An 18,049-nucleotide genomic window follows, 5' to 3' on the forward strand; every position below is an offset into this window, starting at 1 on the left:
CACGTTAACTGTAGGCAATCGTTTTGAAGGAATCTCCAGTTACAAGGTATCTGTAGGAATATGGAAGACAATGTAATTATTAATGACATTTACATCACCAGGTCATTGTAGATTACATTGGATTGATAGATGCATGGACACACATATATACATGTGTAGCATGTGACAATAACAGGATCATATCAAGGATAGCGTCACAAATGAATACATAAATACCACTTGAAGCTTGATGATGAGTTAATCATTTGAATCAGCTGTGCAGTGCTAAGGCAAAAACTAAAATGTGCACCCCTTTGAGTCCCCAGGACCAGGACTGAGAACCACTGCTCTTCATTGGGACCTCTTCGTGTGTAGACAGGCTTTCATAGCTCTCTTTATCTGAGGCCAGAAAACCTCACAAGAAATTACACCGCACTGAATATTATGTTACTATTATCTCCGTCCTCACTTCTAGGGACTGGAACTGCACAAAAGTACCTGCCCTATCCAGAATAGCCTACTCTCTCACTGACAGTTGGGGCTGCTATCCTTTCACCCTCCTCCATGGCTGTTAGCTAGCTACCTACAAACACATTTGGAGTTTGTTTTTTTACAGTGATAAATACATCAAGATAGCTAGCTAATATGAAGTTAGGTAGAAGGTGATATTTTATTCACTTAGCTAGCTATCTATACAGTATGTGAAGTTAGCTAGATAGCTAGCTAGCCAACCAGCTAGCTCATTTAGCAGCTCATCTGAGTTAGCCTGCACTGTAGCTAGTCTAATAATACATCGTGTTTTACATTTTCGACATGTATTTACTTACTTGAATAGGTTCTCCCAGCCATGTGGACAATTGGAAACAGGGAAGCAAAGTTTGTTTGTCACCAGAGCGTTTCAGAGGATATTACTATTGAACTATGTACCCATTTAATAACCAGACGGTCATACAAACTTGCTATGCTGAATTCTTGACACACAATCAAACGTGCTGCTATATGCTGCCATATGCTGCCAGCACGTCCACAAGCAAGTCACAATGTGCGGCCTAAGCGGCACACGGCAATTTATCGCTATCTAGTGTACATGCACCGTGAGAGTGAGAGTGAGAGTGGGAGAGTGAGAGAGTGCGAGTGGAAGAGTGAAAGAGAGAGATGGAGAGAGAAAGCAGCATAGGAAGAGGAAGTGAGACAGAAAAAGGGAGGTGGTGGTTGTGATAAGTGCTTTCTGTAAGCCTGAGCGAGAGAAAGAGATGAGTGTGTGTTCTGGGTGTCAGAGATGGACCTCTACACACTAGGATGGGAGTGGAGACTGTGATGGAGTGCATGGGAGAGAGGGAGGGCGGGAGGGAGGAATGAAGGGAGGGAGGGGGGAAGGGAGGGAGTGGGTGATAAGTGTGTGTTCACAGTGTAAGTGACATCTCTCCTCCTCAGACAGATTGTCTCTCTCTCCCTCTAATGGGATCCTGTTAGAGAACCTTTCTCTCTGTCTACCCCCTCACTCCCTCTCTCTCACTCTCCCTGGCTCTCTCTCTCTCTCTCTCTGACATTTCCCTTTTTCCTGCTTGGAAATCTTCCCGTATTGCCTATATTTCAATATCTGTGCCCTTCAATTCCCCTTTTCTCACTGCCTCGTTTTTAATCAATCTCTGTCCTGTTAAGATTACAGATTTCTTGTAAGAGAATGCAGTTCTTTACAACTGTGAGAAAATGAAAAAAAGAGGGGAGATCAGAAAGAAGAGAAAAAGATCCATATTTTCCTCCTACAGGGACATTCAAAGATAGTTTTTTTTCACTCATGCGTTGAATATTGCTCATACCAAATCACTCTATTTATTCCTAGTCCAGTCCAGTCTGCATATTTCCGCCAATCATACTGACTCCGTCCAATATTGGCATGTAAGAAAACCTTAGAACACTGTTTTTAACCAGACCCAGCCGTGTCGCTCTCCAAAATGTAATCAAAGTAGGGCTTGGCCCCTGCTAGCAATCACCTCTCCTGATCTGATCAGAGACGGGCTCATTCCTAGAGGAACCCTCCTGCTAAGAGAAACCACAATGAGCAGCCAGCCAGAAAGACAGACAGGCAGACAGTCATAACGTCTCAGCAGATGCCAGATTCAGATGAGATTGGAGCTGTATCATGAAACCCTCACAGCTTCCTACATGTCTGACTACATCTGTGAATGTAATAGCATGGGTACATTACGTGCCTGTAGTCAACCAGGTCAGTGCATCATACTTGATGCTGATGTTTAAGTTTCTACCACTGAATAAAACATACGTTTGCGAAATGTCAATGTGATTTTGTTTTCACAGTCAAGGTGAGCTTATTGCGTTTGTATGGAAATGTGTCTGTTTCCACACCATACCCAGGAGCACACATGAGAATGTGAACACATTAACTACCGGTGTTGTAAAGGGAAAGTGTGATACACGATCACTTGGCAATGTTACACTACAGAACCAACATGTAGTTACTGTAACCTCGTTCCCCTCTCTCTCTCTCTCTCTCTCTCTCTCTCTCTCTCTCTCTCTCTCTCTCCCTCTCAATCCATATCAAATTGTATTTGTCACATACACATATTTAGCAGATGTTATTGCGGGTGTATCAATAACTGTCCCTCACTCCCTCTCTGCAGCCTGTGGACTATGAGAGTCGTAGCTCCTACTCTTTCTCCGTGGAGGTGTTGAACCCCATGGTGGACCCTCGTTTCCTCCGTCGTGGGCCCTTTAAGGACCGCGCCTCCATCCGGGTGGCCGTGCTGGACGCAGACGAGCCGCCCCGCTTCTCCCGGGCTCGCTACCGTATGGATGTGTCGGAGAACTGCCCTCCTGCCTGCACCGTGGGACGGGTTAGTGCTGTGGACCCTGATACTGGACTCACCAATAACATCAGGTACTGGACTAGAGTGGATCCTATACAGACCAGGGGAGAACCTCTGTCCCCTCTCATTGAAGCCCTGAAGTTCAAGGCCGACCGGGTTCCTCCATTATAGTGAATGAGAAAACCTCAACGGGAAAAGGGCCATCTTCGTATAAATCAGGGATGGGCAACTTTGATGGGGGTGGGGGCTATCATGAGGAGCCTCAGTGGCTCGCGGGTCTGCATGCCCACATCCATACCCACACATGCAGTCAGAGCCAGCCCTAGCCTTTTGGGGGCTCTAAGTTAAATTTTGGTTTTGGGGCCCCCCATCTTGAAAGCAAAACATTTTAGCGGACCCCTCTTGACAGTAGAGATAAATTGAAGTTTTATAGTTAGCATGCTGCAATTCTATACATTTTGTCATGAGGCGGAGAGAAAATTTGCCGTACAAGTATAGATAGCTGTACAAGTTTAGATAGCTGGCCGCTAGACTAATTTACCAATCTAAAGATTTTTTTGATGATATGGGCTAATTTTGGAACTGTCAGTGACTGACATAACAAGAGAAAAATTGCTGATGCACAACCAAATTTCGAAATTGCACCTTTGCATTCTACCATTCTAACTCTCTACAGTAAGTTGAGACCCCGACCGACCCTGACCGAGGGTCCACCCGGTCGGCCTTCAACTTGAGATCCTCAATGAGAGGGGTCAGCACTGAGCTAGCCTGCAACGTCACTTCCTGGACTAGCTCAAACTGCACATTATATCTTGAAAATATTCCCCATGAGATGCCATCTTAGTCGCTAAAATCAACTTCCTTGAATTCAAATGCGCTGTTCAGGCTTCACATAGAAATGAATGGTGTGACATCATTGATGGGTTTATCCATTTATGTATGCCATCTATGATATAGACAGACAGACTGAAAGACAAACAAGCATGTGCAAACGCATGCATGCACACACTAAGAAAGGTGCAAGGCAAAATTATATATATCCCATATTGACAAAGCGAAAACAGTTTTTAGAAATGTTTGCAAATCTATTAATTTACATAAGTATTCAGACCCTTTGCTATGAGACTCGAAATTGAGCTCAGGTACATCCTGTTTCCATTGATCATCCTTGAGCTGTTTCTACAAGTTGATTGGAGTTCAGCTGTGGTAAGTTCAATTGATTGGTCGTGGTTTGAAAAGGCACACACCTGTCTATTTAAGGTCCCACAGTTGACAGTGCATGTCAGAGAAAAAAACAAGCCACTCCTCAGTAAAAGGCACATGACAGACAGATTGGAGTTTGCCAAAAGGCACCAAAAGACTATCAGACCATGAGAAACAAGATTCTCTGGTCTGATGAAACCACGATTGAACTCTTTGACATGAATGCCAAGCATCACATCTGGAGGAAACCTGGCACCATCCCTACGGTGAAGCATGGTGGTGGCAGCATCATGCTGTGTGGATGTTTTTCAGCGGAAGGGACTGGGAGACTAGTCAGGGTTGAGGCACAGATGAATGGAGTAAAGTACTGAGAGATCCTTGATGAAAACCTGCTCCAAAGCTCTCAGGACCTCAGACTGGGGCAAAGGTTCACCTTCCAACAGGACAACGACCATAAGCACACAGCCAAGACAACAGAAGTAAAGTACTGAGAGATCTTAAGTGGCCCAGCCAGAGCCCGGACTTGAACCCGATCGAACATCTCTGGGGAAACCTTAAAATAGCTGTGCAGAAAAGCTCCCCATCCAATTTTTACCTTTATTTAACTAGGCAAGTTAGTTAAGAACAAATTCTTATTTTCAATGACAGCCTAGGAACAGTGGGTTAACTGCCTTGTTCAGGGGCAGAACGACAGGTTTGTACCTTGTCATCGCAGGGATTTCAACTTGCAACCTTTTGGTTACTAGCCCAACGCTCTAACCACTAGGCTACCCTGCCGCCCTGACAGAGCTTGAGAGGATCTGCAGAGAAGAATGGGAGAAACTACCCAAATACAAGTGTGCCAAGCTTGATGCTGTAATCGCTGCCAAAGGTGCTTTAACAAAGTACTGAGTAAAGGACTGAGTTAAGCTTTAACAAAGTCTGAATACTTATGGAAATGTTATGTTTCCATTTTTCTTTTTTTATAAATTTGCACAAATTTATAAAAAAACGTTTTTGCTTTGTTATTATGGCGTATTGTGTGTAGATTAATGAGGAGAAAAACCCCCAATTTAATCCATTTTCGAATAATGCTGTAACGTAAAACAAAATGTGGAAAAAGTCAAGGGGTCTGAATACTTTCCGAAGGCACTGTTTTTTTTTTAAATTGCTCAAATTTCTAAGAACCTGCTTTTGCTTTGTCATTATGGGATATTGTGTGTAGATTGATGAGGGGGGAAAACGATTTAATCAATTTTAGAATAAGGCTGTAACGTAAAACAAAATGTGGAAAAATTCAAGGGGTCTGAATACTTTCCGAAGGCACTGTATGTTCTCTTCAGAAATGCTTATGTTGCCTCTGTTGCCTCCATGTTGTGCAGTATGTCTTTGCATCTTCTCTGCTGTCACTCTGTATATCTCTGTCTGTCACTCCAAAGTGTTAATTGCTGTTTTCTTCCTATGTCCACTGCACTCACCTCTGAGCTGTCTCTGCATAGCATCCTTTCCCACAGCACTGGTATCAGAAGACCACACTGTCAGTGCTGGGCCCAGCAGCATCCTAGTTGTGAATGAATAAACACATTTATTAGATGAAGAAGAACGATTACTAAATAAATGCCTAATAGATGAGCATTGGCTGATAATACCTTGTGAAAGCCTTACTACTAATATTGCTGTAATACATGTCCCTCCCTATCCTAAGGGTTAATTACTATTACATATATAATATAGAGCCAAAATATCAATTGACTGGTAGTACATGTATCAGTGAGTCTCTCTCTCTCTCGCTCTCTCTTGCGCGCTCTCTCTCTCTCTCTGTTATCTCCCTACGTCCACTACACTTGACTGTTGCAGCTGAGCTGTCTGTGCTGTTAAGCCTAGAATAACTGGGACCAGAAGACCAGGGGAGCCCAGCAATATCCTAGCCGAGGGTAACAGTTTATTTTAAGGGTCCATAGTAAACCATTTATAAGGAATTTAAAACCATTAGCTGATCATTTATTCATTCTTACTCCCACATTTGTAAATGTTAGTAAGCTAGTTATTCACAGTTATTCATGTATATACAGTATATTTCCTGAAACATCCTGTGTTGTGTGCTTGTTCTTTTACCAGGTACTGTGAGAAATTCCACTGGTCACTCAAAACATTGATAAAGTATTTATAAAGTATAAATAGCACTCACTTTAGATTAGGGACTGCAAAAAATACTTTACGAAAGATTAGTAAATGGTTTATTATTTTGGGAGTAATGATTCATACATGGGGAACACACAATTTATAAATACCTTGTAAATGTTTTTTTACGGACCCTTAATGTAAAGTGTTACCCATACTAGTTCTGAATGAATAAACACATACAGTACCAGTCAAAAGTTTGGACACAATGTAGAAAATAGTAAAAATAAAGAAAAACCCTGGAATGAATAGGGGTTTCCAAACTTTTGATTGGTACTGGATATTAGACAAAGAGGAAAATCATGGAATAAATGTCTTGTAGATGACTATTGGCTTATATAATATATTTTAAAGGCCTAATTATCAATTTAAAAGTAGTGCATTTCAAGTGTTCCTCCCTGCCCACATAGCTAAGTGTTTACAGTGCCTTAAGAAAGTATTCATACCCATGAACTTATTCCACATTTTGTTGTGTTACAGCCTGAATTCAAAATGGATTAAATAGATATTTTTATCTCTCACCCATCTGGACACAATACCCTACAACAACAAAGGGAAAACATGTTTTTAGAAATGTTTGCAAATGTATTAAAATGAAATACAGAGCTTTGCACACCTGTATTGTACAATATTTGCCCATTATTCTTTAGAAAATTCTTCAAGCTCAGTCAAGTTGATTGTTGATCATTGCTAGACAGTCATTTTCAGGACTTGCCATTGATCTTCAAGCCGATTTAAGTAAAAACTGTAACTAGGCCACCCAGGAACATCCAACATTCTTTTTATCCCAAAAAACTTCATAGTCCTTGCCGATGACAAGCATACCCATAATATGATACAGCCACCACCATGCATGAAAATATGATGAGTGGTACTCAGTGATGTGTTGATATCCCCCAAACATAATGCTTTGTATTCAGGACAAAAAGTACATTTCTTTGCAACAAACCGGATGCATGTTTTGGAATATTTTAGTTTTGTACAGGCTTTCTTCTTTTCACTCTGTCATTTAGGTTAGTATTGTGGAGTAACTACAATGTTGTTGATCCATCCTCAGTTTTCTCATATCACAACCATTAATCTCTATAACTGTTTTAAAATCACCATTGGCATGGTGAAATCCTTGAGCAGTTTCCTTCTTCTCTGGCAACTGAGTTAGGAAAGACGCCTGTATCTTTGTAGTGACTGGGTGTATTGCCCCAATTTACCTTTATACATGGTGACTTGTGTTTAGCAAAAAGCACTGTATAAATGTCTTAACAGAGGGCTATTGCCTTACCTACATGTTATAAAAGCCAATCTAATGGCTTGTTAGACTATTTTGCAGGGAGCCTAGTATCTAAATGTTCCTCCGAATCCCCCATTCGCTAATTAGCCTACTATAATAGGTATGAAATATATTTCATACAATATACAGACAAAATATGATGCCTAACTGGCAGCAGTAGGCTACATGATCTGTGTTAGTGTACGTAAATGTGTCTTTCTCCTTTTTTTTCCTACCTCGACTGCACCACAGCAGCTTATCTGTCATTTCTCACAGACGGAGCATTCAGACCAGCAGAACCTGAACTTGTAGCAAATTAAGTTGTTTAATTTCACACATTTAGCAGCATCAGCCTCAAGTGCTTTTTTTTTGCTCTCTAACAATTTCTGCAACACCTTTCCGTTTTGACTGAGTGACTGACACAGTGGCGATTTTAGCATATAAATCTTGGTGGGGCAAACCAATTGTTTTTTTTTTAATGCATAAGCCACTACACAACACAACACTAAACAATACATGAATTGGACTATAACGGTGACAAACAGTGCCCACAAACTGTTAGGGCCTACATAAAGCTGTCCCAACAGCAGAGCTTTATTTTCAGCACCATGTAGTGAATCCTTACCACTGCTACACCTGGCTATCAGTGGATCCTTGTCTGGCAGCGAAACAGTTTATTCAGCCTCGTTTACTGCCTTTTTTAAAAACATAGCTGATATGGCTGACTTGCTTAAACAAATGTGTTTTTCTACTGACAATTGAGATGTACAAACTAAGGCATAAGGGGATGACAAGCGGATAAGAGGCAATCCATAATTTTGATTAAGACAATAATGAGCAAGTTAGGACAGACTTAGTCAATATAACTATTTGTTCAGCACTTTTGAAATGTACAGCGACAGAATTCAGAACATGGGCCGTTCTTACAGTATTCTCCCTGTACACCAAGTCAGAACCGTAGGATAAATAAAGGGGGCATATAAGCAGACAATGAAAGCTCTTACAATATTTGATGATGACATTTCTCTAAAACAGGCTATAGGCTACTTGTGCACCACCAAGTCAGAACAGTAGGCTAAGTTATGAGGGGAAAAGGGAGCAAATTATTAGGGTGAGGCACGTGGGCTACTAACAGCTTACTACACAACATACACTTAGTATTACTTTGTATGCATATCTCCATGGCATATTACATAATATATGCAGCAGCATGCAATACCTTTTTGGACTCACCTTGTTGTGCTGTGCTCACTTGAACAGGAAGATGGTGGGGCATTCTTTCTTGTGGACAAATTTTGTCATCAAACTTTGTCATCAAAGTCTGGCATTCTCTGGATTTTATGGCGCTTTCAAGACAACTGGGAACTCGGGGGAAAAAACAAAGGCGAATCATGACGTAAGTGATCTTCAGGTCGGAGCTCTAGAAAGAGCCCTGAGTTCCCAACTTGCAAATCCGAGTTGGATGACCGTTGAAAACGTATTTTCCCAGTCGGAGCTTGTTTTTTTCTGAGTTCCCAGTTGTCTTGAACTCACTGAAGTCTGATATTTCCCAGTTCCTAGTTTCCAGTTGTTTTGAGCGCGGCAGAAGTCATGCTGGATTGACAGCATTGCCAATGTTTAATGTTAATACTTTTTAGCTTGGAAAAGAGACCCATAGACCCAGACTTGGACCACACACCCACTCCACTGTATAGCAGGCTAGTGATTGCTTTGCAACACTTGCAGCTAGCCACTGATTCCATCCAAACCACTCATTGTTGAATTTGCATTTTACAACTTGTGTAATGTTTATGTCCAATGGCCTATGAGCACCGTTAGGTTTTATCTAAAATTTCTCTTCATATGACAACAATTGAGAAGGATTTTCCAATAGATTGTTGACTTGATTCATGATGATGACTTCTAGCTAAGATTTTAAAAGTATGATGTTGACATGATCAGTCCAATCAAAGCTACGGTTGATATAATGTCATTTTATCTGTGGCAATGACCTTGAGCCTTAGTGGGCTTGAATTTTTGAGCTCTCCCTGTAAATTTTGCAGTGACGTAGTGTCCCCATGAGTGACAGAACGCTGAGCCAATCCTGGCACAACTATTTTATTTTATTTATTTAACCGTTATTTAACTAGGCAAGTCAGTTAAGAACAAATTCTTATTTACAATGACAGCCTACCCTGGCCAAACACAGACGCCACTGGGCCAATTGTGCACTGCCCAATCACAGCCAGATGTGATACAGCCTGGATTCAAACCAGGAATTGTAGTGATGCCTCTTGCACTGAGATGCAGTGCCTTAGACCGCTGCGCCACTAGAGAACATTACCAACCCCTACGCTCTGTATTTTCCACTGGCTGCCCCACCACCACAGAAAGCACTGAGCTAGGCTGAAACACCAATCAGAAAACCGGGCCAGCCCATCTTGATAGGGGGGCCGTTGCCCACTGGTTAGCGAAACACTCAATGTGGATGATTATGACAACATGACAATTATGACAAAGTCATTAAAAAAACTGGCTCATGGGCTCCTGGCCTTGTCCATTTTTTTAAGTGTTATATGTAGAAATGTTTTTTGGGGGGGACCAGCCCACCCCAATAAAAGGGTCCGGCCCTTCTGGCATTTGCCAGAATTGCCAGACGGCCAATCCGCCTATGAACAGTAGTTAGAATGTTCATTGAGATATTTAGATAAGTCAGATCCACTTCAAATGAGTTCGTATCGACTACGATAATTTGCGATAGTAATTCCACGGCCATTTATATCCTCTCATCCTTATCTTCCTCTTTCTCTCTCCCTCTCTTCTGCCCCTCTCTCTCTTGGTTTCCTCCCAACTCCCCCCCTCCATCTCTCCCAGGTTCTCTATTGATCCCCAGTCAGATCCAGAGGCTCTGTACCGTATCACCCCGGACAGCGGCCTCATCACCACGGCCATGGAGCTGGACCGCGAGCGCGAACAATGGCACAACATCACCGTCATCGCCACGCAGAGAGGTCAGAGGGCACAACCTTGTCATCATTTAGGGCTAGGAGTTTTCCCCGACCACTTGATCTGACCAGGATTAACTCTACACTAGCTATAGTCTACCTTTTCACCCTAGTCATTACACCTATAAACCCTCATAAAATGAAGTCGTAGAGAGCTGAAATGCAATACACTCCACTAAGCAGCTTTACTTGATATGTCTTGATGGCTTATATTAGCTACACAGTGCCAGTGGTACTAGTGGTAGCAGCAGTGTAGTGCTCCAATGCTTCATTCATGGTGATACTGGCAGGGCTTATAGCATGTTAGCACCGGGTGTGAAATTAGGGGGAATCAATGGAGGGCGACCACCTTGGATGGGAGACAGCAGATCCTAATTAAACTACCATTTCCACCTGCTAAGAAAAATCCCAAATGAACCCCTTAAAGTCATATCAGTTAGTGGTAACACAGTAGGACCAACAGTAGTGGTTAGTGCGGTGACAGTGCTAGTCTTTATTTAGGCAGTGCTACTGGCCGGCGTGGCAGTGGGTCTTCAGTAGTTGTAATGCTGCTGCCAGAGTTGATTAATGAGCTCCATAGAGTAACCAGACCGTTGGAGGCGGTATCAGTATTGCTAACTGTCTCTTCTCTCAGTGGCCAGAGGCAGCCTCTCTCCTCTGCTCTCACTGCCTGCCACTACACTGGGAGCTCATTGCCTGCAATGTGGACCTAAGGCTTCCGTCCATAACATGGTGTTACTGCTCAAAGTGTGTGAACACAGTCCAAAGAGACTACCCAAACAGTGTGTGTGTGTGTGTGTGTGTGTGTGTGCGTGGGCCGAAATGTGTGTGTGGACTCATGTGAGCAGTCCAAACTATGAGTCAGTGCCTTCCAAAGTGTGTGTGGGTGTGTGAATGCAGTGTGGACTCCGTCCCAATCCATTTAAACTGTGCCCTGATGTAACTGCTTTGCATGAATGTCGGCTCACCTATATTGTTATTGTTTGATGCTGGAGCTTTGAAAAGTCAGTTTGATGTGGAAAGAGAGCGATGGAGGCCCTAATTCCATCGCTCAATCTTAAAATATAGCAATAACAAATGCTATGTTCACTTTAGATTCAAACCAAATCTATTGAAGGCAACCATGTAGGCTAGGTCACAAGGACACCCTAGCGGATTGATCAGCAGAGTTGAGATGTGTTGGCCACTCTGCGGTTGTGAAATGCTCTCTGTAGTGACACGGATGTCCCTGGTTCCTCTCCCCCAGACAACCCCAGTCAGGTGTCCAGAGTGGTGGTTACCATAGAAACGCTGGACCTGAATGACAATGCTCCCGAGCTGGACAGAAAGTACACAACAGCCATGTGTGACTCATCAGCCACCGGACAGGTCAGTCAGAGAGAGAGTGGGTGTGTGTGTGTGTGCTGGCGTGCATGTGTAAAAAGTCTTTGAGTGTTCTTGTCGATTCCTTCGATCATTTAGTCCACGCTTCCTCCGTCTTTCTGCCTCTATTTCTGTCTTGCTTTTTCCACATTGCCATGTTGTCTCTGTTCCAGTAATTTGTTGTCTTTGTCCATCTGTTCCTTCTATCTGTGTTTGTGTTTATTCCCTCTTTTGTGTGCCTGTGTCTTTGTTGTTCTGTCTCACGATCTGTGAATCTACAGGAACCGTCTTGCAGGGACGTAATCCATCAGCCAACTATTGTACACTGAACAAAAATATAAGCGCAACATGTAAAGTGTTGGTCCCATGTTTCATGAGCTGAAATAAAAGATCCCAGAAATGTTCCACATGCACAAAAAGCTTATTTCTCTCAAATTTGGGGCACACATTTCTTTACATTCCTGTTAGTGAGCATTTCTCCTTTGCCAAGATAATCCATCCACCTGACAGGTGTGGCATGTCAAGAAACTGATTTAAACAGCACGATCATTACACAGGTGCACCTTGTGCTGGGGACAATAAAATGCCACTCTAATGCCGTTTTGTCAGACAAGACAAGTTTTGAGGGAGAGTGCAATTGGCATGCTGACTGCAAGAATGTCTACCTGTGTTGCCAGATAATGTAATGTTAATTTCTCTACCATAAGCTGCCTCCAACGTCATTTTAGAGAATTTGGCAGTACATCCGACCCGGCCTCACAACCACAGACCACGTGTATGGCGTCGTGTGGGCAAACGGTTTGCTGATGTCAACATTGAGAAGATAGTGCCCCATGGTGGAGGTGGGATTATGGTATGGGCAGGCATAAGCTACGGACAACGAACACAACAATGTCAATTTGATTGCACATGATACTGTGACAAGATCCTGAGGCCCATTCTCGTGATATCTATCCGCTGCCATCAAGTCACGTTTCAGCATGATAGTGCACGGCCCCATGTTGCAAGGATCTGTACACAATTCCTGGGACCTGAAAATGTCCCAGTTCTTCCATGTATCACGCTGCATGGTCACACCAGATACTTACTGGTTTTCTGATCCACGCCACTACCTTTTTTTTAAGGAATCTCTGACCAACAGATGCATATCTGTATTCCCAGTCATGTGAAATCCATAGATTAGGGCCTAATGAATTTATTTCAATTGACTGATTTCCTTATATGAACTGTAACTCAGTAAAATCTTTGAAATTGTTGCATTTATTTTTGTTCACTATATAATGGATCTGAAAATATCTTTTTTTTTTTATAAAGACATTAAAACAGAGAAAATAAAGTTTAGAATGTAGAAACCCTTTCAAAATGAGAGCCATAGCTACTGCATAACTCAGAAACTTCCTAACATCTAATTCCTGGTCTGAATCACTGCGTTAGCACTAATGCACTCTAAAGTCCATTAAAGAGGTATGTTGTATTGCCTGTTCTCCACAGGCAGTATTTTAAGAGAGTCCCAATGGTTTAAACTGAGATAATATTCACTAGATCGAATAAGATCATTTATTTTCTAAGTGCATCTCCACAGTCGGAACCCAGGCTTAGTAGATTGTATACGGAAAGCCAACCCAGTCATTCCCTACTCTGTTATGGCTAGATATACTTTAATTACTTCCTACTTGGTATTAAAGGTTTTATCTAGCAGAGTCTGTTTGTTTTGATTAGGTAAATGCTGAACTCTTGCACAGGGATGTGGGCGGTAGTTAAAGGAATGCGTTGTTACAAAGTACTCTTTCTCGATCTCTATTATTTTTCTCATATTCCCCTTCTATCTCTTCTACCTCTGCTGCTACAGTGAGGGAAAAAAGTATTTGATCCCCTGCTGATTTTGTACGCTTGCCCACTGACAAAGAAATTATAAGTCTAAAATTTTAATGGTAGGTTTATTTGAACAGTGAGAGACAGAATAACAAAAAAAATACAGAAAAATGTCAAAAATGTTATAAATTGATTTGCATTTTAATGAGGGAAATAAGTATTTGACCCTCTCTCAATCAGAAAGATTTCTCGCTCCCAGGTGTCTTTTATACAGGTAACGATCTGAGATTAGGAGCACACTCTTAAAGGGAGTGCTCCTAATCTCAGTTTGTTACCTGTATAAAAGACACCTGTCCACAGAAGCAATCAATCAGATTCCAAACTCTCCACCATGGCCAAGACCAAAGAGCTCTCCAAGGATGTCAGGGACAAGATTGTAGACCTACACAAGGCTGGAATGGGCTACAAGACCATCGCCAAGCAGCTTGGTGAGAAGGTGACAACAGTTGGTGCGATTATTCGCAAATGGAAGAAACACAAAAGAACTGTCAATCTCCCTCGGCTTGGGGCTCCTTGCAAGATCTCACCTTGTGGAGTTGCAATGATCATGGGAACGGTGAGGAATCAGCCCAGAACTACATGGGAGGATCTTGTCAATGATCTCAAGGCAGCTGGGACCATAGTCACCAAGAAAACAATTGGTAACACACTACGCTGTGAAGGACTGAAATCCTGCATCGCCCGCAAGGTCCCCCTGCTCAAGAAAGCACATATTCATGCCCATCTGAAGTTTGCCAATGAACATCGGAATGATTCAGAGGACAACTGAGTGAAGGTGTTGTGGTCAGATGAGACCAAAATGGAGCTCTTTGGCATCAACTCAACTCGCCGTGTTTGGAGGAGGAGGAATGCTGCCTATGACCCCAAGATTACCATCCCCACCGTCAAACATGGAGGTGGAAACATTATGCTTTGGGGGTGTTTTTCTGCTAAGGGGACAGGACAACTTCACTGCATCAAAGGGACGATAGACGGGGCCATGTACCGTCAAATCTTGGTTGAGAACCTCCCCTCAGCCAGGGCATTGAAAATGGGTCATGTATGGGTATTCCTGCATGACAATGACCCAAAACACACGGCCAAGGCAACAAAGGAGTGGCTCAAGAAGAAGCACATTAAGGTCCTGGAGTGGCCTAGCCAGTCTCAAGACCTTAATCCAATAGAAAATCTGTGGAGGGAGCTGAAGGTTCGAGTTGCCAAACGTCAGCCTCGAAACCTTAATGACTTGGAGAAGATCTGCAAAGAGGAGTGGGACAAAATCCCTCCTGAGATGTGTGCAAACCTGGTGGCCAACTACAAGAAACGTCTGACCCCTGTGATTGCCAACAAGGGTTTTGCCACCAAGTACTAAGTCATGTTTTGCAGAGGGGTCAAATACTTATTTCCCTCATTAAAATGCAAATCAATTCATAACATTTTTTATATGCGTTTTTCTGGATTTTTTTGTTGTTATTCTTCAAAAAACCTACCATTAAAATTATAGAGTGATAATTTTTTAGTCAGTGGGCAAACGTACAAAATCAGCAGGGGATCAAATACTTTTTCCCTCACTGTATCTATCTATCTTTCTCTTTCTCTTCTTGTCTGTGTGTCTCTTTCTCCGACCTCCCCCTCCCCCATCCTCCCTCCCCCTCCCAATCGTTCCTCCTCTGTGTCTGGTCTCACCCTCTCTCTTATCTCTTCCTTTCAGGTGGTGCAGGTGTTGCGTGCGATTGATAGAGATGAGGGAGGGAATGACAGCGCTGTCTATTTCAGCATTCCTCCAGAGTCCAGCGTAGCCCTCAACTTCAGCATCAGGGACAGTGGAGGTGTGTATAGACTCTCTCCCTTTCTTTCTCTACGTCTCTCTCTCTCTCACACACATGCCCCATCTCGCTCCCCCCTCTCTGTCTGGCCCCCTCTCTCTCACACACACTCCTCTCCCCCCTCTTCTCTCTCTGTCTCTACCTATCTCCTCTACCATCCATCTCACAGCCTCCGTGCCTTCAAATGTTTACATCTTTTATCCTCCTCCCCTTTTGTTTCCCCTGTTGTTTACCTTTGCCTCTACTCTACATCCATCTTTTCCCAATGCTTTCGGACACATCCTCTGAGGGAAGCTGTGGGAAGCTATGGAAATAACATTATATAGTAGAGATTTCATTCAATTAAATTCAGTTGTGTTACTTGTGTTTTTTTCCCCCCTCTAATGTTGTATTTCCCTCTGTCTCGCTCTCTTCCTCCAGGCCCCACCGGCACCCTGTTGCTCTTGTCGCCCCTACAGCCCCTCTCCCGCTCCTCCTCCTCCTCCCTCACGTTGCACGTCCCCCTGGTACTAAGGGACGGGACATCTGGCCTGACCTCCACCGGGACGGTCACCGTGTCCGTCTGCCCCTGCCTGAGAGGAGGGGCCCGGGCTGGGGAGAAGGAGAGGCAGACGGAGGGAGACTGGGAGTGGGAGAGAGAGACGGTGTGTGTCCCCCAGCAGTCCACCTCTCCTTCCCCTGGGCTTAGCACCGCCGCCCTGCTGGCCATCCTGGCCTGTGTTGCCACTCTGCTGGGTAAATATACTCAATCCTGGTCTCAGAGACCCAGATCCACAGGGTGTGCACTGCAGGCGTTCGTTACAACACACTAGCACACCTTATCCAACCAATCAAGACTTGATGATCAGTTGGTTAGTTATCCTACTGGGAAACACAAACCTAATTTACATCAAATTGGATTGGAATTTTACTGGGAATGACCTCCTGAATGCCTACGTCCATCCAATTCCAATGTGACAGGGGTAGTACAGTACACAGTGTATCTATGTCTGACTGGCTGTGGCTCTAAGTCAATTACTGATTTTAGCATGCAGGGCAGAGATATGCTATACCAACACTCTAATCTGCCCCTTCCAGTGTTTGTTTACTCTCTCTCTCCCTCCCCACCTCCCACCCCCAGCGGTCAGTGCCTTGTCCCTGTCCCTCCGCCGTCAGAAGCGGGACTCTCTGTCCCCCCTGGAGGAGGACGATGTGCGGGAGAACATCATCACCTACGACGACGAGGGTGGGGGTGAGGCCGACACGGCCGCCTTCGACATTGCAGCGCTCCAGAGCGCCCCCCCACAGCTCACGCAGGGTATACCGCACCCTGGACAGCAGGAACATGTGAGTGTGTGTTTAATTGAAAGCTGTACTGGGAAAAAACACAGGCACATACAACTCCAGTCCTCAAGAGTTCTCAGGAGTCTCTCTAAGACTGTATTGATCCACTTAGATCATGTGTTGCCTCAAAACTAATCAGCCTCTTATCTAAAAAATAAAGAGGAAAACTATGACACTTTATTCTACACTTTGTTGGGCACCACTAACTTCCACTTTCCCTCAAACATGGTCAATTGTTCTGAGTGATATATGTCTATGTTATCTTATCCCTCAATGGTATTTGTTTCTGTGTAAAGCTACTGTAACATGCTATAACATGTAGTCTAGCCTTGTCACACCCTATCTTCTATCCCCCAGACGCTACTCCCAGCACGTCCAGGACAAAGCCCAGTCTTACAGCTGGGCCCAGAACCCGACCCTGGACCCGGCCTACTCCGGTCCTGGAGGGCCCATGTACGGCCGCCTCTGCTATAGCAGCCATACCCTACCTGTTCTCCGACGTACTCCAGGGAGCCAGTTTGAGCCGGGCCTGTCTGAGCTGGCCTACCGCTTCCCTGGGAGCCAGCCGGACCACTCGTTGGTCATCCAGAATCAGGGGGCCATGGTGGGGGCCCTGGAGCCAGGGGCCGTGTACCTAGGCCCAGCTGAAATCAGCAGCAGAGAGAGCAGAGACGGAACAGGCCCACAGAGCGGGGTTAGCACCTCAGATGGAGGGACACCGCGGACCAATGACAGCCAGGAGAGAGGCGGAGGGGGAGCTATGAGCAACTGTACAGAGAACAGCAGTGAGCAGCAGAGCCAAAGTCAGGACTCAGTGGACTTGGTAAGAGACAGACACCGTATATCACAATCAGTGAATAAATGTTATCATTTGGTACTCTTATTGCACTGCTGATTGAACAGGATTCTGAGGAGAGATTATGATGCATATTTTTTTTAAATTTTGATTTTGATTTAAGAAGCTTTCTGTCCTTCTTTCCTTTTTTAACGTTTTGTCTCTTGATTTTCTCCTCCTTCTTCATCCTCCTCTCACAGTGCACTATTAGTTCTTTCTAGTGCTCAATTAACCTCTGCTGCTTCTCTTACCTTCTCAACTCTGTTTCTCTTTCACTCTGTATCTTGCGCGCTGTCTGTCTATTCTTCTTCTGTCTCTCTGCCTTTTGCTTTCTTCCTCACGGCATCTCCTTTCTCTCCCTCATCTTCCTTATCTCCGTTTCTTTCTTTTGGCCTTTTACTTACGCTCCGGCTATCTGCTTTAATTATTTC

At 43.8% G+C, this 18,049-nt stretch overlaps 1 protein-coding gene across 2 annotated transcripts in view; it reads left to right on the top strand.

The window, feature by feature from the left end:
• Positions 1-17,544, top strand: part of LOC106600236 (cadherin-24) — a 123,163-nt gene extending 105,619 nt beyond the window's left edge. The window contains exons 7-13 of one of the 2 annotated variants that reach the window (XM_014191556.2): positions 2,622-2,878; positions 10,291-10,427; positions 11,668-11,789; positions 15,346-15,463; positions 15,881-16,195; positions 16,581-16,786; positions 17,111-17,544. In XM_014191556.2, coding sequence (XP_014047031.2) covers positions 2,622-2,878; positions 10,291-10,427; positions 11,668-11,789; positions 15,346-15,463; positions 15,881-16,195; positions 16,581-16,786; positions 17,111-17,257 — 1,302 coding nt within the window. In that variant the 3' untranslated portion in view covers positions 17,258-17,544. The remainder of the gene's footprint in view (positions 1-2,621; positions 2,879-10,290; positions 10,428-11,667; positions 11,790-15,345; positions 15,464-15,880; positions 16,196-16,580; positions 16,787-17,110) is intronic. The other variant, XM_014191562.2, reaches the window with a different exon arrangement.
• The last annotated feature ends 505 nt before the right edge of the window (positions 17,545-18,049 follow it).

This window comes from Salmo salar, chromosome ssa03 (assembly GCF_905237065.1).
Source record: "Salmo salar chromosome ssa03, Ssal_v3.1, whole genome shotgun sequence".
Classification (NCBI taxonomy): domain Eukaryota; kingdom Metazoa; phylum Chordata; class Actinopteri; order Salmoniformes; family Salmonidae; genus Salmo; species Salmo salar.